At 24.8% G+C, this 27,569-nt stretch overlaps 2 protein-coding genes across 2 annotated transcripts; both read right to left on the bottom strand.

The window, feature by feature from the left end:
- Positions 1-1,203: 1,203 nt before the first annotated feature.
- LOC113559842 (ATP-binding cassette sub-family A member 3-like) lies at positions 1,204-16,113 on the bottom strand. Its single transcript, XM_026965617.1, has 20 exons — positions 14,496-16,113; positions 14,274-14,428; positions 14,054-14,209; positions 13,903-13,974; positions 12,784-12,922; positions 12,469-12,718; positions 11,624-11,929; positions 11,190-11,254; positions 10,132-10,244; positions 9,567-9,801; positions 8,692-8,915; positions 5,319-5,601; positions 5,126-5,251; positions 4,833-5,045; positions 4,500-4,766; positions 4,185-4,426; positions 3,969-4,116; positions 3,351-3,561; positions 3,067-3,283; positions 1,204-1,380 (listed from the first exon to the last, which is right to left on the bottom strand). Exons 1-20 carry the CDS (start codon positions 16,111-16,113, stop codon positions 1,204-1,206), a joined length of 5,217 nt encoding a protein of 1,738 aa, XP_026821418.1.
- A 7,726-nt stretch (positions 16,114-23,839) lies between these two features.
- Positions 23,840-27,569, bottom strand: LOC113559689 (protein TAPT1 homolog). The gene is made up of 11 exons (XM_026965438.1): positions 27,527-27,569; positions 26,110-26,261; positions 25,887-25,981; positions 25,656-25,827; positions 25,448-25,583; positions 25,242-25,339; positions 25,023-25,173; positions 24,588-24,757; positions 24,284-24,508; positions 24,042-24,203; positions 23,840-23,944 (listed from the first exon to the last, which is right to left on the bottom strand). The coding sequence occupies exons 1-11, from the start codon at positions 27,567-27,569 to the stop codon at positions 23,840-23,842; spliced, it is 1,509 nt and encodes a 502-aa protein (XP_026821239.1).

The raw sequence follows: 27,569 nt of genomic DNA, 5'->3' as shown, positions 1-27,569 counted from the left end.
CTTGTATAATATAACATATTTATACTCTAAACCCCCTCCCCCTCCCCAAATTTTTTTCTGGCTATACGATCTTACTAATAACTATAGTAACTAGTATAACTAGTTGAAGAATTGTTAAAACCTCTAAATAAGACTGTTATACTATTTCGTATAAATTTTCCATCGTATTAAGATGACTAAAAAATTTCTTAAACAAGATATTTTAAAAGAAAAATTATCATAAAATTGGCAAATATAGTGTATTCACAAAGAAGCCAATGGATGCTCAATCAATGAGGTAATAAGAATTTTTGATCACATAGAATATATATTATTATAGCACCATAAAATTAATGCTGCGAGTAGTGTAATCCTTTTAACTTTCTAGGCTAAAGTATAAAGTGTTTAATATTAATTTTAATAAAAATAAGAATAATAAATATCATAACGTTAAAATAGTACAAGTGATATATTAATTTAATGAATCTAGGAAAAAAACGACATTTTATAAATAAATAATAATAAAAATAAATTATATAGATATCATATCGAATAGTGTACGACACGACAAAAAACGTTAAATGCAGTTCTTTAAAATTTCAAATAGGTATTAATTAAGTATAAATATATTATAAAAAGTCAATTATTAAATTTTCGTAAAGTATCGCGTATTCACATCGAACGATCAAGACGTACTGACGCCTAATGTTTTACAAAATACAGTAGAACTTATAGTTTATATCCATAATCTTATCATAACATCCAAAGTCGTAATTTAAACTATCATTATACTTAATAAGTAATAGGTGTCTTTTCTCTATATTATTAATATTATCGTCGCGACTAAATTAATATTTATAATTGGTTTTTATACAGTAACATTTTTCATTTATTCAATTAATATTATTTTTCACTTTTACCAATTTTGAAAATGTCTTCTTTTTAGAGCTCACTTTGATTTAGTAAATATACGTACTATAAATGTATTATATACATAAAATAATAGGATTGCCTATATAGCAATATAACATAATTTATTTACCTTTGTAATTTAATAACAATAACTATTTAAATACAAAAAATTCTAAATTTAATAAATCAATTTTATTTTGAAAGTTGAGTAACTCCATCTAGGTATAAGATTAAACAAAAAACATTAAAAAAAAACCACATAAAGTAAATTTAAATGTAATTTATTTTTGTATGAGTAATATAAATAAGATCTTATGTCATATTTAAGACAGCCTGTTTTTTTGCAAATGCAATGAATACTTGTTCAAGAGTTGTGTCACCAACAGTATAGTCTTCAATTGCAGTATAATTTTCTTTAATTGCTTTTATCTTACTAAATACCTCAGACAATAGTGAACTGGGATTAGTAACGTGATAATGCAATAAACCCTGCAATACAAATAACATTTTAATATCAATACATGTTTAATACAATACGTAGAAAAAAATATTAATACCATATGAGAAACAAAATCAACTAGATAATACATCTTTTTAAATTTTTTTATGACTAGACAAATCATCTACAGTTTATTTCATTCAAATATTGATTAAAAAGGTGTTTCAATAAATTATCGATAAACGGTTCCTAAACATTTTAGCCGGAGGTTTACTATTTTGGAATAAATGCAGCAGTAGGTGGTTTTTTGTTTTGAATACTACAAGGAACATGAATAAAAACACAAGTTCTTATTGACAATTAATTTGAACCTCATTATTTCATTAATATTTGTAAAAAATATCGGCCAAGTATAGAGGTTGACAAAGCTAATTGCGGAAATCGTGCGTATAAGATTATCAACATTTATATGTGTATGACTCAGTAACTATAAAATAGGTACCTACATGTATTACCTATGCAGAGGTAAATTGATTATAAATTGTTAAATTTTAAAAATAGTTGCACGAAAATTCAGAACATAATAATAGATAACTATATTAATAGCCTATTAGGTATATAATAGGGTTGGGCAACTGAAAGTTATTAGAGGGCCAATTTTCAGAAAACTAAAATTTAGCGGGCCAGAGTATAGAGAGCAAAAAAAAAAGGTCATTCAAAATATGCATTTTAATTTAGCATGGACGCAGCATAGAGTATAGACAATTGACTTTGAAATTGTATGATGTAATTTGAAAATGTAGCGCGGGCTAGATAAAAAAGGTTCGCGGGCCGCCAGTTGCCCACAAATATACAATTATTATCGATAATAATAAATGGACACAATTTTAAATCGAAATTGACAAAAATTAATTGCAATAAATTGTAGGTAGGCAATGTAGTGGGCCAATCAATAATCGATGTGCTGTGGACGCTGTGGTGGTGTAGCCGTGGTTTAATAAAAATAAGAGGTTGCAAATAATTTCACAGTGTTTATTTATTAAAAAATATTCAAAGTATAATATTAATTGTAAATTATTATATACATTATTATACATCTATAGTATTTCTAAAAGTATTTAATTAGAAAAATAGACTAAGCCGCAAGGACTGTTTTGTGATGTTAACTGACGTGGTATCATCCCATTTCGTCGAATCCTATTTCGCCGAATCCCACTTTCCCGACAAAAAAACCAGTTGTATATAGATTGATAATAAATCCCATTTTGCCGAAAAATTTTTACTTTTCTTTTCTTATCTAAAAGAGCTTGATATCATGACTCAAAAAAAAATGTAACCAAGCTCCAAAAATGAGAAAAAAGTACAAAACTTTAGAAGACCGATTAAAAAAGGCAAAAGAGCGGTAAATACTAATTAATTAACTATATAATTATAATATTATATTAATACCTCAAATGTATGTTTAATTCAAATTTGGAAATGGACAAATGTCTATTATGGAATATCTAGATGCGATTATTTACCACTTCCATCTTGAATAAAATTATAAATTGTTGACAAATGTTTTTATATATTTTTACTATAATGTAATTATTTCATTTATTTTTTATTATTTTACCATTTTATTTGACTATATATTTTAAATTAATATTAAAACGAAACAAAATTCTATTTTAGTATGCTTCGACGAGATAGGTAATATATAAAAAAATAAGTGTAATTATTTTTAATCTTACTTTATGTTCGTCTTTTAAAACGATGTCTGGAGCAAACTGTTGTTCTATATCAAACTTTAGTTCAGTAACATTGAAATTTTCATTATTACGTAGTTTTATCATTATTGTAAACCCTTGTCCATAACGATTTTTCAAATATTGTATGTTACCAATACATTTCATTACGCCATCCACCATTATTGTCAAACGGTTGCAAAGTGCTTCACACTCATCCATACTATGTAGACAAATCAAATAGTTATAAGTATAACACAATATAGATATTGTATATACAATGTTTTTACCTATGTGATGTAAGTACAATAGCTTGTCCATCTCTTTGACTAGCAGCCAATAATTTCCATAAGTTACGTCTTGCTACGGGGTCTACTCCACTAGTGGGTTCGTCCAAAAATACAACAGGAGGATCTCCAATTAATGCCATTGCAGTATTTAATTTTCTCTTATTACCACCGCTATATTTTCCACAGGGTCGATTTTGATATTCTTCAAACCCTATAAATATAATTTTATTTTGCATTTTTTGGATTTCGGGTCATTTTTTAAATTATACGGGCCTTTTTTTATTTGTTATTGAAATCTGGGTAATATTTTTATACATTTTTATTTACATAAAATGAGTTCAAACTTCAAACTGTTGTATTCGAACCAACAAAATCCAAAACTTAATTTTTTTTGCAATTTTTTCATAATATTATAATTTAAATAATTTAAATAATTTTAAAATATTAATAAATAATTATAATTTATAATACATTTTTATAATATATTAAGGTTATTTTTTATCTTTTCAGCATTTTTTAAGGTCAATTATAAGTTATTTTGAAGTTATTTTTTTAAGTTTTTTGGATTAGTAAAATTCAGAGTTATAAAAAGTTCCACCACTTCCTCATTTTACATACCTAAAAGTTTAATCCATTTACTAACATGCATTTTGGCGTCTGTTGGCGATATACCTCTCAAAACTGCCATTAGTTTTAAAGTTTCTCTTCCAGTAAGTTGATCATTTATTGCATCGAATTGAGGACAATAACCAATCAAAGAAATATACTATACACCATAATAATTTAATATAAAAACAACTTAATTCTAAAATTGTATTTAATTTTTTTATTAACCTGATTTCTATTAGAGCTGAGTTTGTACAACTTATTAGTCAAAATGGAAGCGTCACCTTTTGAAGGAAATATATCACCAGTTAAAATTCGGAATGTAGTTGTTTTACCTGCACCATTTACTCCAAGTAAGCCAAAACATTCACCAGGGGAAACGGCAAAACTTATACCTCTAACACCGGTGAATTTAAAATTAAACTTTTTAACCAAATCATCAATCAGCAATAATGGCGATGAAGCATTATCTAAAATGTTAACATAGGTAAAATTTAATAATATTTATTGGTCATTTGTTTACAGAAGTTTTGAATAAAGTACTTGGATGAGTTTTAGCTACATTAACTTTATCCCTTTCTTTGCTGACATCTGAATCTTCATTAACATCTCTATAACTTTCACCAGTGCCAATAATTTTGTTAAAAGCATACTGATATAATAAAGGAAATATTTTATAATCAAATAATAATATAATGGATATATACAGTATGCTACTGAGAAATAAAAATAAAGTTTCTTCGAGTATGCCATATGGATTTTTATCAGATTTGAAAACAAAATAACTTTTTGGTTTAGAACCAATAGCATCTATAATTTTAAAGAATAATATTAAAAATATTGACAGTTGACATAATATAAAAAAAAAGTACTTGCCTGTACACATTTCAACCATAGTAGATTTACATACTTTACACATATTGTTTTCCCATGTTATTAGTAGAAATCCTACTAAGCATGATGAATAAGAAAAATGTGGAATAATTAAAAGTATTAATCTTATTATATTCAATGTGTTAAATGAACTAGTTTTGTTAATATTTCTTATGAAATCGGCAAGTAGATAAAAGAAAATACTAATAAACAAACCTATAAACAAAGGAAACTTAGAATTATCAATAACGTAATGACTAATAACTGTTTCATTAAAAATTATAAATATAAAATACCGATTATAAAATTAATTGAAACAAACAATAACATGGAACTGATTAGGGAATTTTTTAAATAGCTATAAACATATACATAGAATATTAAACTCCATCCATAAAGAAATAGTAATGTAAATAAAGCACCTATAAAAATCATATTAAATTATACATTAAATAACCTTGATTTAAACTTTATAGTAGATCAACTTACAAACTTCGTTTGAACCAGTAAATATACCATTTTTATCCATGAAATATATACCTGTCATTGTTAATAAAATCACAATTATGTAACAAAAATAGTCCCAAATGAAACAAGTAATCCAATACATGATTGGAGAAAGTTTAGTCATCATTTGTAAGTGTTTAATTCCACTCGCTCTTTCATATAATGGTAACGCCATTACATATCCTATTGAGTACAGTAAACCAGGCGTGAAAACAGTTAGCCAAAGTAATACTAATGCTGTTCCAAGTGATTCATTACATGAATTCTAAAAACAAAAAATGTATCAACTGTTTATTTAACTAAGAGAAATAAAACTAATTACCAAGATTACTAATTACCAGGGCTAGGATTTATATGCAACAGTATGTTTTTTTGCGACTTTTGATTATTGATATTGTCAGTAATGTCCACGAATCACCTCATGATGCAATAAATGGTGGTGTTTTTATTTTGCATACATTGATCAAAATGAATATTATTACATATTTCGATTATAAGAATGCGAAAAATGCATGTCGTAATTAATATTTATAATTTAATATTAATATTTCATATTTAATTCTAGCCCTGCTGATTAAAGTATAAAATTTGGATTTTTGTCAAACATACATTTTCCAATTTATCAAACATAAAATTCAAAGTATTTCTAATATTGATAATGAATATAAATTTTATTTCTAAATTATTTTATTTTATTTCTCAATTATATTATATTAAGAGGACGTTATACCTGCATGTATTGTCTCTGTCTTATTAATGTAGATCATAGCAAATTTGCGTTCAGCAGAACACATTTTGTGATGTTAGCTTTAATATTGAAATAAATTTACCTATTATAGAATTTAAAGGTAAAAATATTATCATTTTAAAGTGAGTTATAGCTATGTAAAATATTACAACTTTAAAATATTCATAATTCAATTTAAGATGATAATATGGCGGGGCGACACTTGAATTACCTCCCAAATTTAGGTAACCTTTTTTCACTCGAATTGCATCCGGGTGTTTTCAGAGGCAGTTCAAGTATACCCAAAAAGTCTACTCGAATTGCCTCCCATAATATACTTAGGTTATCGATAATTTTTATTATCGATTTCCATAATGTTCAAAAATATTATTTTAAGACATACAGTATTTACCAGGCAGATAAATTTGTCAAATGCAACAATCTTGTCGATCACTGATTATCAGTTAAAGATTAGTCCGTCATCACCGTTCAACACAATCAGTTTCGTAAATAACAATTACTCGCAGTGTTATAAAAATGAACGTTATTAGTATTATTAGTGAAAAAGGCAAAACAATTTTAATTTGTGATGGTTTTAAGTTTGGATTCCAAAAAAATTTAGCCAATGACGTTAAGCGATGGACGTGTACAAAAAAATATGTTTTGCTTATTTAAAAACTAATAAGTGTAATGAAATCCAGTTCGAAAATAGTTAACTTATTCACAATTGTGCGAAAGACTCGGTGCAAAATATTAATAGACAAATACTCAGCAACAATTTAAAACGAAAAGCTTTAGAACAGCTCTCTGAACGACCTGCAAAATTATATCATGACGAGATGAAAAAGTGTAATGTGAGTATATTAACAAGCTCAGACGTAACTTACATAAAAAATAATATGAATTATGCTAGGAATTCTATATATCCAAAATTGCCACAAGATGCGAATGAAATCCATAATATTTTATCATTCATTGAGATTAAGACATTTAAGGGTGAGAACTTTTTAATGGTAAGTGACCCATTAAATGGTTTTGTGATGTTTTCGTGTGATGAAAATATCAAATTCTTAAGTTCGCTAACTACAATATACGTGGATGGTAATTTTGATTATTGTGTTTAATATTTTTGCCAATTGTTTACAATACATGGTTTTAAAAATAATTATTATATATCCTTAGCATTTTTTTTTGCTAAGAGATAAAAGTCAAGTATCATATAAACGAGCTTTTGTCGAATTAGGTAACCAATGTTTGAAGTCCGTGGAAGTATTTGAACCAAAAATGTGTTTTGTTGATTTTAAAAAATCCATTCATAATGCATTATTTGAAGTTTGGCCACAAATTGAAATCAAGGGTTGTATATTTCATTTATGTCATTCTTGGTTGCGTAAAATACAAAAAATTGGCTTAGATATCGAATATTCAAAAAACGACGGGATTGGAAAATATCTCACATACATATTTAGCCTTCCATTTCTGCATCCAGAAGAAGTAAAATTTTGATTACATTAATTTATTATAAAATTATTATAATTTTTAATTAAACAGTTATTTATTTTTAGGTAGGCGACATTTTTGCTATAGATCTTGGTGAACTAAAATCTGAGAATGACAAAATAACTGAATTTTCCGATTATTTGGTTGACAATTTTATAGATGAAGATTCGTCTTTTCTACCGAAAATATGGGCTAAAATGACATCGAGTGCGCAAAGGTCTTCAAATGCCTGTGAATCATTTCATAGTAAATACAATTCTAATTTTTCTTCAATTCACCCTCATATTTGTAAATGTTTGGATGTATTAAAAGCAATGCTGTTAGATACGATAATATTAATTAATTCATCAAAAATGGAAATCAAAATTATTAGAACAGCCACAAAAAATAAAAATAAATTTATTAATAATTTAATTGATAAATTATACATGAATGAAATTTCAAAATTGCAGTATTTAAAAGCATTGACAAATAAATTTAAGCCACGAAGCTAATACGATACGATAATAAAATATTACAAACTTAAATGTTTATTTCATTCATTATTCTATCAGCTATTTTATTATTATTTGATGTATTGACTATTTATTATTTGTATTATTATTAATTATTATAACTGCAGCTGTCAGTCTATTTACTAAAATATTTATTTTATGTATTATTTTCTCAGTTTATTTAATATGTAAGGTTATACCTAAATCGATTAATTATACCTATCGTAGGCGATTCCAATACAAGAGGGCCACTACTTTTTCGACTACTTTTTTTCGGGAGGCAATTCGTGGGTCAGTTGGGAGGCGATTTGTGAGCGCCCATAAAAGCATATAACATTTTCTAGATAATATTTTCACCTTTAAATTTTATAATTGATAAATTTACTTTAATATTAAAGCTAACATCACAAAATGTGTTCTGCTGAACGCAAATTTACTATGATCTACATTAGTAAGACAGAGACAACACATGCGGGTATAACGTCCTCTTAAGACAAACAGCCAATCATTAATATATTTCAATAAATACATATATTTTTTTTAAAACTATATTTTTGTTTATCTTATAAAAATTTAAATGCATATTTTACAATTTTTTATTGTATAAAAATCTTAGCCCTACTAATTACGTTACCATTTCATCCAATAAAATCGGTTCATTGACAGTTGAAATGCATGATTCATAATTTCCAGACAATTTTTGTAATAAAGCATTAGAATAAAGATTTACTGCAATTGGTGGAGTATGAATAGCTATATTATTATATAAAATAGTTGATTTTGTTTGGTTAAAGTCACCAGCGATCATAAGATTTGTTCTGTAGTTTAATACATTTTCTTTGCACATTTTTAATAAATCTAAAATAAAAAAAATATTTCATTATTAAATAAAATTATGAATAAATAATTCTAATATATTAGCTAGATTTTGTGACTTTCATGTCTTCTTAAATTAAAAATGAACAATATCTCTTCTGTATAATGTTAACTTGATTTATAGGTCTGATTTCAAATCAGTATAGTTACTAGATACCTAATTATTTTTTTATTTGTAATGTTTATAATATATTTAATACATACAAACATTTAGAAACTTATGTGTGAATGTAGGAATATCTAGAATTTAAACATATATCATGTAAACATAGTAATAGATCGATGATGGCTACAGAGGACTAATGAATACATAAAAATATAGTAATAAGTAATGATTTATTAATATATATTATACTACTATTGTATGAATTATATTGATAACAATTATAAAATTAATTTGTTTTATCCATAGTATAGATTAAGTAAATACAAAAAATAGTTATAACATAAAAATAAAATTGAATTGTAAATGTTTTATTTTATATGTATAATATGCTAGAGAAATAAAATTGTTTCTGAAATAAATCCACTACTAAAGCTTTTTAATTTTATTACTTTTATTTTATTATGAATTATTGAATTAAGATACATGTTTAAAAGCAATGGCTTATTATATTAATCTTACATTCTTACCATTAATTATATTGTTCTCTGATGATATTTCACTGACGGTAGCTTTATTTTTTTTAGAAATAGCTACAAATGTGGGTTCCAAATTTTGTGGAGAATTATCTCCAGCACGGTAATATGCACTGCTATCTTTGTAGGTGCTTAATGATATCTTTAAACCGTGGGAAACATAGGAATCATTCATCATAGAATTAGTGAATTTCATAACTAATAGACCCAATAAAATAGGTATAATTCCCTAGAAAGAATAATAATTAGATAATCAAATTAGTTATTAAATGATACATAGTCTACTTATTAGTTATCATATTGAAAACGCATCATATCATAATATTTATTACCTCTACATCAGATAACTTAATATAAAATATTATGGAAATTATTTATTAAGTTTATTGGAAAATGTCAGACTATTACAGATGGTTGCCTGATATTGACATGATCAATTTATAATAAGTGGTAAGAAAATAACAAACAATAAGGTATCAATAATTAATAATAATAATAATAATATTGGTATTATATTTTTTTTAATGCGTCTCAAGAATACAATATTATTAAAACTCACAAAAAATAATGACAAAAACCATTTCCTATGTGTATAAATGATTTTTTTTTCTAATAATACTTTAAATTGATTTTTCAATAATATAATTCCACTTGTATACTTTGGCCTAAAAGCTAAAAATAAATATATATTAAATAGTTATTGATTAATATTAAGTAATAACTAATAAAAGTTTTACCAATCATAATAAAATAGTATGAATTTGTTGTAAAGAACTGTTATTTTATTAATAAAGTATATAACATTTGAATCGATTAAATTAATAATTTGTATAATGAATGTATGATTTAATTTTTACTTCTTAATGTATTATATACACACTATACGGACAAATTTAAATAATTTGAAAAAAAAATTACTATAAAAATATAAAATTAAAAAATTACAATTTTAAAACAGTTTTTTTGTTTGCTTAGAATTGTATGACTTAAAATTTATTAAAATGTTTATATTTTATTTTTTCCCTACTTAATCTTATTTTATAGCTTTTAATAATTTAGAAAGTTATAAATCAAACAACTTATTAATGTATAAAAAAAATATGTTTTAAAAATTATACATAAAAAGTATTATACTCGTTTCTTTGATAAAAATATATAATATATAACAAGTTTAAAGTTGTTTGTTTTAAAATATTTGAATTATACAAAGTGACTAAGTTAATAATAAAACTACTAATATTATATGATACATTTACTATAGAAACAAAATATTGAAAGTAACATGATGTGTTTCATTTTTGAGTAAATACTTATCACGGAAATATTTAATTATAAATTAAGAAAGAGAGAATATTATACATTAGTTGTCCATGAATTATTCTATTGTAGTAGATAGTTGTAAATATTAAAAAGCATACAAACAATGCATTTTTCTAAAACTGTTAATACAATATAATTATTATATAAATAATTAAATAAATAGATTATTCATGTAGAATAAAAAAAATGTAATTATTATTATAATTTAAAGCAGTTTAAAGAATGATATTTTGGATAAGCTATAATTTGCTTACCAACAAATATGTTAGTAACAAATAATTAACCTAAAATATGTACTTTGTATAAAATCATTATTAGATGGTTGTTTTGGTTCATCTTCATCATCCCCAGATATGACTGAACTAAAATTTAAAAAATATTAAATTATTTTCCTTAATAATTTTAAAAATCTTGAGTGATAAGTACCTATATAGATTATCTAAAATAAATCTACAAATAGAAATATAATACATGATATATAATAATATATAATATGTGTAAATAATATACACAATGATTTAAATTATTTGATACATATTAATTAAAATTAAAACGCTTCAAATTATAGTGAAAATTATGTGATTGATGAATAAAAATGAACAACAGTCAGTTTATTTAATATTGAGTTATTTTTATTGTCTACCCTATATTATTATATTATTGAAGTTTATGTATTTTATAGGAATAAAAATTAATATAAAGTTTCATGTAATACTATATTAAAAAATTACTTTGGATAGATGCCGCCTGTAGTTGAGTTGATTATTTTAATATTTTTCATCTGAAAATTTTCTTTTTGAAATTCAAGAGCAGAAAATAGGGCACCAAATTGATTTTTTTTTGTAGCTGGTAGATTAAATATAATTTGCATTTCTGTCTCGTCCATCAAAATAAATTCAGGCACATACTGTTGAATTAAATTAGTCACTTGGTCAACATTACAATCAACTCCTTTGGCTATAATCAACTGGTAACTATTACCATCTACTGGTGTGTTTACAGATGATATATCATCATCAGGTATATTTGTTTCAGCTCTAAAATAAATAAACAATTTTTTTTTTTTTAAAGAATAAGTCAAAAATTAGAATGTCTTATTGATGTAACCTTAACTATGTTAAATTATATTGATTTATAAATTATGTGAGATTATTATAAAATATTTATATTTTATTTATATAGATATAAGTATTGTAAATTTAATTATCAATAACCACCAAGTTAATTTTCAATTAATGTTTTATTGTTAATATAATCTGTAAAAGTTTAAATAACAATATTAATGTTCAAGAAAATTAGAAATATAAATTAAAGGACAATTTGAAAATAAAACTGTTATAATGTTATGCAAATATTCATGGACCAATGATACAAATAGGGACTAGACAGAAAACCCTGCTAGATGTAAGTAACATTATTTATTACTATTTAAGCTATCACACAGTTCAAATAAAATAAATAAATAAGCTGTAATTCAATAAGTCATATTATGATTGTTTCATATTATTAATTATTATGTTAACCTTGGAAAATATGTTAACACACATAATTTGTCCTATAAAAAAAAAAAGATTACTTTATAAATACTTCTTCCATTGTTGTACAAGATATACCCATTCCTTTAATAGAGAAGTTTTCTCTATTAAGTTCTAATTTTCTAAATACATCTGGAAATTGATCAATATTTTCATTGGGTAAATTAATGACAACTTGAGCTGCCAATGAGCTTTGAATTTCTGCTTCTGGTATAATATTTTTAATTTCTTCTATAATTTTAGACTCGTCAAATGATTCTTCTTTTACAATAGTCAAGTTATATCCAGTTCCTGTTTATTTTTTATAAAATATATGATTATTTTGTAATGTTAAAATTATTTCATTTTTTTTCTACCATATGCTTTTTTTAAAAACAATGAAGTTCCATAACATATAACTTTTCCATGATCCATGATAGCAATCCTATCACCAAGAACATCAGCTTCTTCCATAAAATGTGTCGTTATCAAAATAGTTCTGGTTCCTCTGAAAGACTAATAAAAATATAAATTGTTGTTAAAAACATATAAGTGAGCATTAAAATAATACATTTTAAATAAAAAAAAAATTATGGAATAATTATTATAATTTATTTTTACCAAGTTCAGACATATTGAAAATATTATTAATAAAATATAGTACCAAATAATAATGATGAACAAAGCTAATAAAAAAATAAGAGTTATATTTATATTTAAAATTTATATTGGTGTTTCAGATGTTTGGAGCAGAGAACTATTATACTACGTATGTCTAGGTCCTTTGAAGTTTTAATATCATGAGTTAACTGTATTTATATAATTTTAGTTCACTATTTGATTTCAAAAATAAGTAAAATTTAGGTTAAAAAAGGTGGTCAAGTGGCTATCGCTTAGCTGTACAGTAGAGATAGAAATGAGTAGGTCACTATAATGGATGTGTTAAATTTGAATGTAATGACAGGTAAAACAACAAATTGCATACGCTCATAAAAATGTTATGCAAGGTTTATTATAAGTTGTGCTTATCGTAGTGAAAAGAAATTGTTCGATTTTGTCAAAAACCGGTTGTGTGTAAAAATGCCTGTTTTTCCGCTACTTTTTCAAAGTACCAACTAGATTCAATTTCCTTTTCAAAGAGGGGCGGAAGTCAAAAATCAAAGCACTATTACTACTTCAAAACGTGATGACAAACACAAAAATAAAAAAATAAAAACACATTATTGTAAAATCAATGTATTCCTCACTCCGTTCAGAATCTAAAAAAGGTAAAAATATATACGTACCTATTAAACAAAGTATTACGTTTTCATTATTTCCCAAAACATCTTATAATTGATTTTTATTAAAAAAGATCCAGATTTTTTTCTAATTACGTCATGAGGGATAAAATTGTTTAAAGTAAATAATAATAAGACATTTTTTTTAATAAATTAAACATAATATACAAACCAAAATATAACAAATAAAATTTAAAGGTAAATAAATAATCATACCAGTAGTAAATCCCACATTTGTCTTCGAGATTCAGGATCCATTCCAGATGTTGGTTCATCTAATATTAGTATCTGGAAAACAAATAACGTTATTTTTAGTTAGCTACTTATAGATTTAAAAATATTACATAGTATCAAAATTAAAATTTACTTTAGGATCGCCAACTAATGAAATTGCAAGTGACAACTTTCGTTTCATTCCTCCAGAGAGATTACTTACTAGTTCATTTTTCTTTTCCAGCATATTTAAAAGTTTAAGCGAATGTAAACCATCTGACTTTGCATTTTTCAATGGTAAACCTTTTAGCTAAATTAAATTACAAAAACATTACAATTTTTTAAAAATGTTAGAGTAAATATTTGATACATACCATTCCAAAAAATATTAAATGATCCAGAGTAGTCAAATAAGAGAAAAGTAAATTATGTTGAGGGCATAAACCAAGATTTTGTCTAAAATTGTCAATGTTAGTAAATAAGTCATTCCCATTAACATTTACAGTACCATATGTTGGAGAAAATAACCCTTTAATAAATTAATCAAATTAATTTAGTTTTATAATAATAATATTTAAAAAAAAATATATAAAAACCTGTTATAATTGACATTGTGGTTGTTTTTCCAGCACCATTGTGACCTAAAAGTGCAGTTATTTGCCCTTTATATAGGTCCAAATTTACTCCATTAACTGCATAAACATTTCCAAAACGTTTATGTAAATTTTGAACACTAATTCCAACTTCATAATTATTTGAAGGTTTTTCGAAAAGCCTACTATTGCGTTTACTAATGGGAATTGTTACATTATTTTCTTCCTTATTTTTCGACCATTTACACAAGAAATTAAATGGTTTTGCAACACCAAATTCTCCTGGCATGATTGAATCAATGTACCAAGCAATAAATCCATATAAGAAACAATCAACAACAAACATTAGTAGAATGAAACCAACAGAAAAATTATTACCGCCTTTTCCAGCAGTAAATAGAGTGGAGAATTGAAGACCCGTTCCTTGAGTTTCAAGTGATGATATAGCTTTATAAACATATACTATTGCAAAATTTGGAAGTAATGTCAATAGTGTTTGAATTAGAATACTTGTAGAGGGTTTCACAATACAACTGGGTAAAACGTAAGTGAATAACCATACACTAACTCCAACAATTAAAGCCATTAATGGTCGACTGAAGAAACTACTAATTGCGAAACAAAAAAATACTCCAGCAATCATATACATTATTAAAAAAATCCAAAACAGTAATGGATTTGTATAATTTAATAACTTTCCGTGATCAGTAGTTGTTTTAAAACAAGTAATATACGTGATAATTGTAATTGATATCGCATATACAAAAAAGTTATGTAATATCCATCCTATCCATATCATCCATGGTCGAAGACCCATAATTGTCATTAGTTCTCTTATGCCCGAATCTTTTTCTTCAACAACTCTTTTAGTTGTATTGGAACACATTAAGAAAAAACCCAAAACAGTAAATAGCGGAAAGTGAAATTTAAAATACATTTGAAATGATGAATCCATTATGTATTTTGTATAGGGAAACGACTGAATTTCTAAACTATAATCTTTTATATTAAGACCACTTTTATTATGGGCACCCAACAAAATAAAAGCTTTGTCTAAGGTCAACTGTAATGCTAAAAATCCCATAGTTAGGTATCGATCGCCAGAGTTCATAGGTCCTGGTAATTCAATCGATGGAAACAAAGAATCGGTTTGCAGTAACGTATCTGTGCTTCTTATCTTGTACTTCAAAGTATGGGATTTTATAGTTTCTTCAAAAACAATTCCAAATCCAATAAGATTTGGATTATGTGAACTGTTTTTTAATTTTCTTTTAAATTTATTTATTATTTCACTTTCACTAATAGCTGTTCCAATAGTATTATTCAAAAGGTTTAATTTTGTTTTTACTATGTTCATAATTTCTTCTGTTTCTTTGGTTTGAGGAGTATATAGTATAAAATTATTGTGTGGCGTAAATTCCTTGTATAAGACATCTTCAGAAATTGGTGTTGGTATAGTTTGGTCCATAGTTATTGGTTTAGATGTTTTTTCGATTGACTTTAAATAATTTATTAAAAAAAATAATAAGCACGGTACTGTTATTTCAATTATAGTACCCAACCAATGTCTTTTTCGTAGTTGTAAGCTTTTCCATGAAAGTACTTTGATTTTTAGCCACATCTTAACTTATTTTCTAAAAAGAAAGATAATACATTTATGTATTTATAGTAAATAGTTTTTTTTATTATCATAACAAAAATTCAATACAAGATCTATTATCACATGTTAATTACTCTTCAAGAGGATGTCGAACACCCATGTATTAAATCAGTCTTACATAACATATTATATGTATCAATATTTACTTTCAACTGTTCCAATCGTATGTTATTAGCTTAAATATTAGAGTGAATTGACTTATTTAATATAATTTAGATACAGACATTATCAATTATCATCTAGGTAAGAACTAATTATACATACATTTATAATTAATATATCTTTAATTCTCCGTTTTTCAACTAATTTTTCCCAATCAATAGATATTCTTTTAAATGGCACTACCTATAGAGTTGTTTTTTAAATAATATATTATGTATTAATTGTTATACATTATAACTTATAGAATATTTATATATTCTGTAATACTGTAAAAGTGCCCATGAATTAGGTTTGTTGTTTGTATAATGGTGTTAGCATATGAGTAAATCCTATGTGGCACCAAGTACTTAATAGTATAGGTATCGTATACCATGCCATTATAATTTAATTAATTATCTTCCAGAAATTACCAACTCCGTGAATACCTTCAGAGCTGGTCAATTTTAATAACCCAATAAATTGGTAACAATGATAAGTAACACAAGGAAACTTACTTCTAGGTTAAATACCTAGGTAATAAAATAAATATAAATGTAACAATATCAATATTAAAATAGTAAGCAAGTATGGAATACAATGCAGACATTAACATTTTAATATTGGTACCATGAAAGCAAGAAAATTATTATTGACAAATTGTTTTAACAAGTATCTATAAGTAAATATTTTAAAGAAATTATCACTAGCAATATTCACGAACAAATTGAAGTATTATACAAACTTGTAACTTATTTCAAAATCAAAATAGCTATCAAAAAATCTTCTCCGATAAACCACGAAAAAAATTTTCCCATAAGTTTAATAAGTAAATTCACTCTTATATTAAAACTAACAAAACTAAATGAGAACTGACAAATCTAAATTTTCATGTTAAAGTACCTACATAATATCATGATTTTTTTTTTTGAAATTATTAATGAAATAATTTATTTTACTATTACTTTTACAGTATGTTGATTAAATTTTTTTCGTTAACATTGCATGTATTAATTAAAATTTACGTATTGTATTATATGTACACAGATTGTAAATATTCATTTAAAAAAAAAAAATTAAATAGATAATATTATCTTAAAATGTATTATTATATTATCTTGAAAATATACAATACACGCAAGTCACCACGAGTACCTAATGTTTTGAAATTATAACAAAATAATTAAGATCATTATTTATTGCTTAAATATATAATTTCGTCAAAATACATAGGTACTTAAAATATCTATAGAAAATAATTTTATACATTTTTAAATCCAGTATAAAATTTTCATGAGGAATTTTGAATTAATTTTTTTACTACAAAATACTTGTAGGTATAATTTATAGATTATCTTGATTTTGTAAGAATTTGAACTAGGTACAACTACTGAAGGCAGTGCATATAAAACAATTGTACCTATGAATTTTAACTATTTTTGTATTAGTGAATCGCTAAATGCAAAAAAGACACGTATCTAATATTTTACAAAAATCACTTTATTACATAATCGAATTGAATATTGATAAATATACCTACATGGTTTTGTACAGACGAGACACATGTCCTATAGATCCCCGTTAAAATTAATTGAAAATTTTGTTAATTGCAGAAAAGGCACTTTTCTTGGACATGTGACCTTTTTGCATCAAAATTATACTTTAGTACATACCTAATACTATCGCAACTAAACTTCATGAACGTGATATCACTTTTTGTATGACACATTGACACGAAATATTGTTCTATTTATAAATTTTATTTTGTAAAATTATATATCAGTAAATAAAGATTATGTTGGTGAAAACTTTGCTATAATACTACTTATAAAATAATCATTAATCAGTGAATAAAGATTGTACTGGTCGGAACGTCATAGTCGTGTATAAACGTTAATAATGTGTATAACTTTTAAATATGAGTTCAGACGACGAGAAGATTTGGTGCTCCAGTCAAAGATGTTTGTTCAAAATGCAAAAAATTCAATACAAAAATACTGAACAGATTTAAATGATGTTGCAAAAAAAGTAGCTGCTGCAGAATAACTAGTTCATAAAAATAGAAGCAAAACATTTTATAATAATATTAAAAAAACAACAGATTTCTCAACAGAAAAAAAACGCTTGCTAAATCAGAGATCGGCATGTAAACTTTTTTGAATTTCAATTTTTAGAAATTTATTAATTGTATAGCTTTGTAGTGAGTTAACGATTGACCTAACTCAGTTTTAATAATCTACCAAGATAAATAAAAATCTAGCAACAAATAACTATTTTTTTAACTGAGAAAAATTAAATAATTTTTTTGAAAATTTTTAATCTCAAATTTTGTATCTACTTGATAATCCCTTTTTAATGAGCTATCAACCAATTTTTTAGCTATAATAATTTTAGAGAAAATTTAAAAAATAGAAATTTTGGAACTGTTCACGCCGAAATTTTTGTGGATTTAAATTATTATATTATATATTAATATATATATTGCCATATTGGGTATTTGGGTGTGATATCAGATCTTCTCATTAATATTTTATGTTAAAGCAGCTTAATTATCCACCTACTCGTTACAACTAAGTTAAATTTTAATCATTTTCCTATTTAACACAAATTCTTGAAGTTTTAAAAATTCAGACTTTTTTCATTTCAGTTATCATACTTACTTGATTAAAAATCAAGAAAGTAAAAGTTTTAGGTCTTGGTTTTGATTTTATGGCTGTAGTTGACTTACCTAAAATACCGGTGCAAGAATTATGTTATTATCATCAATGGTCAATTATTTGTCAATACTTTTGGTACTCATAATTTTGAAGGGAATTTAGCAAACGATAATATGTTATTCGTTATTAACTAATTTAATATTATACCAAGTCATAAACTAATTAGAAAAGAAAATTAATTTAGTTTTAAATAATGTACTTATTATCCTATTATATTTTTAATTATTTATAAAACTTTTATTCGTATAGCACCACTGGTATCGAATGTAACAAACAAAATATATAGTAATAATTAGTAAATTATTGTGATCGATGATGATAACTAATGTTTTAATAATATAACATTATATTATTATTATCCTATTACAATACAATATATCCTATACAATTTATATTTTTATCTTGCGACTCTGTGCCTTATTCATGTGTCTGTGTTACTTGTTTTTTTCAGCGGAAATTTGTGTATACTTAGATTATTATTTGCTTTTATTTTTAAAACTAAAATTTTGTTTACCGTAGCCAGTAGGTATTTTATACCTGTATGATTTAAATTACACAAAAATTACTACTATTAATTAATTAATTAAATAAATAAAAAATATTTCATTACAATATTAGATGAGTATATTGAGCTTAATGGTAGACGGTAGTAGTTGTAAAACAGAGAAATATTACAACCAATTAACAAATAAGTACCTATATACCTATATTATCTGGATACCCCCCCCCCCCAAAAAAAAAAAAAACTTGCAAAATACGCCACTGTATATTACTACCAACAAATTATTATTTAGGAATTAAGTAACTAATCATTAAGATTAAATGTTAAAATAATGTAGGTATTAAATCAGTACTTACCGAATACCTGAATGCTGTATCAAAGAAGACGAAAATTAAAAATAATAACTAATAATATTGTCGTTTTACACAACACATTATACAGGCAGGTTTGTACTGTGTAAAAAGCACTGATGCTAGAACCTTAATGAGTAACGATTCGAAGGCTAAAAGTTAACAAATTATGGCGATTACTGATTAGTAAATAGAAATCATAAGGAATTATTCTTTTCTGTGAAATAACATTGTCCAATACCTATGTATATGTATTCCGTTTCCGAGGCACCGGCAACTCCCAAAATCGTTAAGCAATTTATTATGATATAAATAAATAATACAATTGATAATATGATACCTTTAAATTAATGATAATCCGTACTTTGGTATGAAATTTCCTAATTTATTTTGATTTCAACAATCAACGTTGGTTACCTACAAAATAATAGCAAGTTCCGTAATATCATAGTTATGCGTCGAACGGCTGAGCACTGTCCGTGATCCGTGAGCTATAATCAAATGCCGTAAACCATTTACAAAATTTGTAATATATGAAGCTACTATTTAAGTAGTAAAAGTCTAAGTCTTAGACATATTATTAATATTTGGAGTGAAATGTGAAATGCCAATTCTTAATAAGAAGTGTAAGTGTTCATCAGTCAAACAAGACCATTCTGAACATTTTGCAGAATTCATGCGTGAAAAACGTTTGTTAACAAATATAAGTAGAACCAAATAATATAAATATACACGCATTGATAATTCTTTTATTTTTGGAAAATCATCTGGAAGGGTCTTATAAAAATGTATTAAATCTGTGTTTTTATCTGTGATTTCTTCATATAAATCTTTCAAATGATTATTTGTTTTTAATCAATAAGTTCAAGTTGAACAGTTTCTTGGACATCATTTTCATCTAAAAGAAATAGATTTTCAATCATCCGAAATGATATGTGATTTGAAATCTTGAAAACGGTTTTCAAATTCTGTTGATAATTGTTCCAACATACTCACAAAATTATTTGTCGGAACATCAATAAAAGAGTTTTGTTTAATTTCTTAACACGTTTTAAAATGTAAAAAATGTTGCTTTAATATTTGGTTTTTAAAAAGCCGTAATTTTATTTCAAACGATTTTACATCACTTATAAGCTCGAAAATAGTTTTTGAGGTTTAAGATTTAATTCATTTAAATGAACTAAAATATCAGTTAAGAAAGCAAGATTATACATCCATTGTTCGTTTTCAAATACTTCTACTGGTTTATTTTTTTCTATCATAAATATTTGAATTTCCCGCCGAAGATCAAAAAATTGTTTTAAAACTTTTCTTCGACTTAACCACCTAATCTGGTTATGATACAACACATCTTTATGTTCTGATTCCGTTTCATTTAAAAATTCTATATATTGTTTATGTTTTAATCCGTGCGATCTAATGAAATTGACTGTTTTTGTAACAATATTCATCACATGTTCCAAATTCATAATTTTACCACACAGAGATTGTTGATGAATAATACAGTGTAAAAATATAGGCGTATCAAACATTTTTGAAGTTGTTTACTCTGCTATCCTTTCAACTAATCGGTAAATAATATTATATCAGATAAAATATACAATAGATGTCCTAATATATTTACTATACATTTTATCGAAATGAACAAAAAAAACCGTAAAGTATATACGGCCCGCAGTATAAATATGAATTTCGAATGTGGCCCGCAAGTTGAAAAAGGTTGAGCACGCCTGGTCTAAGACAAAATAATACAACAGTCACCCGAATGTTCGATCGAAGTGTTATCGAACTTATCCGAATTGCCTCAATAACAGTCTACCAATAGTACCTACCAATTACATATCTAATCATTTTTTCAACTTCTTATTAAAGTACAGTGAACCAAAAATTATAAAAAATAAAAACACATTAATATCAATACATTCATTGCACCGCTCAAAATCTAAATTACACTAATTTAAAAAAAATCAAATTAAAATACCTGTCACGAATAATAATGCGTATATCTTAATTCGTGCTACCTGCTAATGTATCAAATGAAAAATATTTTATTCCGTCTAAACAGAAGTACAGAACTGTTCAATAATAGACTAATTTTTAATCCATAGTTACCTTGATATTAGATATGATTAGTCTGCAGTGCCATCCTTAAGTAGGTTACTATGGACTTCAAATAGACAGCAAAAACCATAAAGCTCGATCAATGTATTATGGCAGAGAAATTCCCTAGTATTAAACGTGATATGCGATATGCATGGACCAGTGCCCAGTGAACATAAAGTGGGCATTGAACAGCTATGGAGATTGTAGCCAATGTTTCTATTTTTTTTTTTAAGTGTTATTTATCGTGTAAATACTAATCCGTTTAATTGAATTCATATTTTCGTATTCAATTTTACATAACATTTATTATTTTCAAATATTTTAAAATAAATAAGTACTTAAATGCATTTTCTTAAATAATATTTTACCAATAATTACATACTACGTTTTTTGTATTTTTATATTTACGATTTACCTATTTACAGACATAGCCGCCACATAGGTATTGGTATTTAGTAATGATCATTATTTTGGTGAAAATATGTTCATATTTTGTTATTTACATTTACCCTACTAGACACCAGTCCCAGATGATGATTAAATATAAATATAAATTTTTAGTAAAAACCTTTTTCTCTAAGAATTTTTAAATTAAGATTATTTTGCGATAAATAAAATTTTGTATATTGTTTTTGTCGATTATCAGTTAAAAGGTAAAATATTATAACTACAAACAATATTTTACTAATTACCATTGTATTAAGATATTAAAAAACACAGAAAAATTGATTATAGGCCCATCAATATCTTCACCCATCAATAAGAAAAATCTGATTCAAATATGCTATATTTGCTATATAATAAAACATAACATTAAGAAACACAAATATGCATGGTAATATGGAAGTTGATAAGAATTTTGGATATCATATTAAAACAATGTTATAAATATATAATATATACTAATGGTAGGATTAGTAATTTTTACTATCATCTATCAAATTATTAATAATTTAAAAATTATAAAATACCCTTTTGGAAGTCTTATTTAACATAGAATAAAATAATATAAAAATACAAAATTTTTGTTATATAACAATGTTATAAATATATAATATATATACTAATTGTAGGATTAGTAATTTTTACTATCATCTATCAAATTATTAATAATTTAAAAATTATAAAATACCCTTTTGGAAGTCTTATTTAACATAGAATAAAATAATATAAAAATACAAAATTTTTGTTATATAACAATGTTATAAATATATAATATATATACTAATTGTAGGATTAGTAATTTTTACTATCATCTATCAAATTATTAATAATTTAAAAATTATAAAATACGCTTTTGGAAGTCTCATTTAACATAGAATAAAATAATATAAATATACAAAATTTTTATGTATATACTGGACGATTTATCAAAAAACACTCATCATAAAATTGTTTTACATAATTTCTAGTCGAAATAAAATAATATTGTTTAGTAAGTTTTTTACTTTTTTGAATGAATTCACACATTTTTAATTTAATTTTTCTGTAGCAGAATATTTTTCTTTGTACTTCGATACATTAAAATCGAATTTCGGACGAGTAGTTAATAAGTTATTAGTATTTTAAGTATAAGTAAGCGGAATAATAGACCAACATCTTACAGGGTATTCCTGTACCTTTCCACTCCATTCACCTAAACTTTAAATACTTATAACTCATTAACTATTTGTCAAAATTTCAATTTATATATATCAAAATACTCCAAAAAATATTTTGCTTAATAATATGAAATTAAAATTGTCATTCAAAAAAACAAGAACTTAAATTTTTTATCAATAACATAAATACATTTTGAAATATTGAGTGTTGTTCAATAAAATAACAGACTTGTATATTTCAATGATCAACCTGATTTTGTACTTGATATACTAGGATCAAGTAAATAATCTAGTTAAGTTTAAATCAGAATCACCGTATAACAAATCTGAATTTATGTCTTCTACTACTTGTGTATTAAGGCACGACTCCTGTATATCCGTCTATTGATTATATGAAAGATTGAAATTTATTTTTAAAACTTATTCATGAAGTATTGATATAAATAATAAACTTTTTAAAACTGTTGTTCATACTTACATTGCTAGTCACAATAATTGGTATATGTCCCAATGGCGACACTTCAACCAGTAGTGAAGGTTTATTGTTTTTATCTTTCTCATTGTTTTGTGATCTTATTGTAGTAATTTCTTTGTCTTCACAACTTATGTCATTTATAATGTGATTATTTTTTATTAAAGGCTAAAAATAAAATTATATTAATTATAAAGTATATGAATTAATAATTTCATAAGCCATTATAAGAGTAAATATTCACATACAGTTTTGTGGAGGTCTATCAACTCGGAAGCTCTTCCTAGTATATATACAAGATTAACAATTTTCAATGTAAATAGACATATAAATATAGACAATAAAATTATTATGGACAATAATAGTTTATCGAAAGATATACATCTAGTTAGAATCTTAATTATAACTACTCCAAGTGGAATTGGAATAAAACCCATTCGTCTTGCCACTAAATCCGAGTTATCACTGAACGCCTGTTAAACAAAATGATTGATTTAATAAATTCATTAACTAGGCACACTATTAATAATCAATAATCATGAATGTGTTTACCTTTTGATAATATGATTTTACAGTATCATTGGCAAATTTTAATACATATTCATTGTATACTGACAAGTCAATTTCATTAAATCTTGTGATGAATGCATGTTTCGTCCAATCAATTATTATTTCCAAAATCATAATATACATACAGTTGAGCATTAACTCGCAAAATGATTCTGTACCATATAAGATATAACAATAAAATGTTTTTAAAAAATTAATAGAAAATAAATAATTAAATTAATAAAATCTAAAGTAAGCTTACAGTTAAACCTATAAGTTAAAATAAAAAACAATACATAATAATATTATTTGATTTGGATTATTTTATAAAACCAATTTAAATTGTTTGGAAAGATAATTTGTAAACATTGGCAATTCAATTTTAATTTTTTTTCTTAAGCATAAGTTAATTTTGGCCACAATGAAATAAATACTAACCACTACTCCATTGATATTCTTTGATTGTCTGCACTACAACCATTAATAATAATATGAACAGATTAAATCTTTCGCGGACATCATTGCATGATAATTGGAACAAGGTTGTTTTATTAAATTTTTTAAACACACTTCCATTAAATTCTACAAACTAGTATTAATCATAAAAAATGTTAAATACAATATTATTTTCACAGTAAAATATTAAAATCACATTACATTATTGGACATCATGATTGGTAGTAATGCCTTGCGCCTTGAATTAATAGCAACATTCAATGTGGTAGCTTGGCATAATACAATTATACTATGTAACACTAATATTCTATATTGAGGAAAATTAAAAATTGGTTTTATCTTTTAGGACTTACATTAAAGCTAATTCTATTATATTAAAATATCTAAGGTATTATTTAAAAGGATACAGACATATAACACAGCAATAATAAAATGTAGTAAAACACCAAAATGTTTACGCTGGCTAGTCTTAGGTTCAGTAGCAGTCCAATACAATGCATCTAAAACGTCTTGGCCAAATGATGAAAATAACTTGTCTCCAACCTAAAATTGAAAAAAATATTATATTATTTAAATAAAATGTAGTGAATGTAAAGCTAAATATTTGATAACTACCTCTAACATGTTAAAAAATATATACAACTTAATAACCGACTGGCTTTTAATTAAATGATATATCATTGATGTATCTAACGGTACTAACATAATATAACATGTTATAAGTACAGCCATCTTTAGTAAGTCGCAAATCTCCGCACTAGATAACTGTTTTCTATTATTTTTGTTCCTAATACAAAATATAAACAATACATTTTAAATGATTATGACAGTTTGTAAAATACTTACATAAACTTTGATAAGGTACTACACACTAATGATTTTAATGCTATAAATACTCGCAATGGTAAAAATGTATAAACAAATAGGAATGAATCTGCACACTAAAATTAATACACATTAATTTTAAGTCTATAATAGATTGTAACTTGTATGGTACTTTGTAAGGTAAGTTATGTAATATGTTATACACTATGTATAATTTAAACACTAATTGAGACTTATTACATACCTGACAAATGCCATAGAAGATGAATCGTTCTACTTCTAAGGGTATTTTCATCAAAGTATAAACTTTTTCTCTTCTGTCTGAAAATTCTTTTTCGTCATTTTCTAGAAAATAGCCACGATTAAATTCTATTAGAATAAAATCCCATAAAGTACCTAAAAAAGAAAATTAAAAAAAATATAAACCATTTATAGGAATAATTAGGTAAATAATATTTTTTTATTATTTAAATATACCTAACATTAAAATTCAAGTGATTTATTTAACTAATACGCTCATAAAGTATAAACGTCTCTCTTCAAGATTAATACTTAGGTATCTCATATGTAAAACTATTAAACAATGTTTATGATATTGATGTATATGATAATAAAGCATATTCAATTACTAACAGAATACAGACAGTAAACATTAAATAATAATATATTATAGTTCAGAAATCTGGAATCTATTTTTTAACTAAATAAATAATTTTCAATATTAATTTTTGGTTTTTATGCATTATATTATAATATAAGCAAATGACAAATTACACCAGATGCAGATGATGAAAATCTATAAATAATTTAAAAAAACAATGAAAAAAAAGAAATTTTGGTGATCAAATTGTTTCAACATCTTATCCTTTAAAAACTGATAAATTATAACAATTGATTAGATTGAATATTATATATGAAGCATTTTAGGTATATTTGCAGCAAGAAATAAAATAATTTAATCACTATCAAATTATTGTTATGTATTCTAATATGAATAAACTTATTCTAAAACATATTTATTTAAAGACAAAATAGCCATCCAATATATGGCAATATGAGATGAGAATAGTTACCTAGTGACACTTGAGAACTTATTATCTAATTAAAATTAAAGCTAATTTTGTTAACAATAAAACTAATTTAATATATTAATTGTACGCATCATTTAATTATTTTAGAATTGATTTTAAATAAATATAGAAACTTATTTGTTTTAACAAAAACTAATTTGCTAAGCATCATGAAAAATTAAAATTAAATTATACTCTAGTATAAAATTACACGAGATGGGGGACAAAATCGTGTACGATCCAACAATCTAATATAGTAAAATATTACTGTAGTCACTGTCAAATTAACTATCACCACAGTTTGTATAGTTAATTTGTTTGAGAATAAGTATGTAGGAATATACTGTTAAACGAAATAAAAATATAGAATAATATTGAATTAAGGATTGTGACATTAAGTATTTTAGATTTTTTAGAATTTATTTAAGTAACATTTAATAATTTCACTTTAATTTTGAGCCCTAAAATCATAACGATTGACAAAATATACAAATGAATAAAGTGTATTGGGAATCGTAAAATACAAGTATTATAAATGAATATCTCGAATCATATCTGTTCGCATAGTGGGTGCGGGCGGCGGACACGTACCCAAATTGTTAGCCTTCCTGGTAGCAATCTCGATTTTATCCAT

Source organism: Rhopalosiphum maidis, chromosome 3, assembly GCF_003676215.2.
Source record: "Rhopalosiphum maidis isolate BTI-1 chromosome 3, ASM367621v3, whole genome shotgun sequence".
In the NCBI taxonomy this organism is placed as follows: domain Eukaryota; kingdom Metazoa; phylum Arthropoda; class Insecta; order Hemiptera; family Aphididae; genus Rhopalosiphum; species Rhopalosiphum maidis.
The sequence above is the reverse complement of the archived record's forward strand: the minus strand, read 5'-3'. Positions and strand labels throughout refer to the sequence as shown.

Coding starts and splice junctions, on each gene's coding strand:
- LOC113559842 (XM_026965617.1), bottom strand. CDS start 16,113: ATGTGGCTAAAAATCAAAGTACTTTCATGGAAAAGCTTACAACTACGA. Junction 12,923..13,902: donor AAATGTGGGATTTACTACTG/GTATGATTATTT, acceptor TATTTTTATTAG/TCTTTCAGAGGAACCAGAAC. Junction 5,252..5,318: donor TACTGGTTCAAACGAAGTTT/GTAAGTTGATCT, acceptor TGATTTTTATAG/GTGCTTTATTTACATTACTA.
- LOC113559689 (XM_026965438.1), bottom strand. CDS start 27,569: ATGGATAAAATCGAGATTGCTACCAGGAAGGCTAACAATTTGG. Junction 25,584..25,655: donor TATTTTTTAACATGTTAGAG/GTAGTTATCAAA, acceptor TTTCAATTTTAG/GTTGGAGACAAGTTATTTTC. Junction 24,758..25,022: donor AGAATATCAATGGAGTAGTG/GTTAGTATTTAT, acceptor TATATGGTACAG/AATCATTTTGCGAGTTAATG.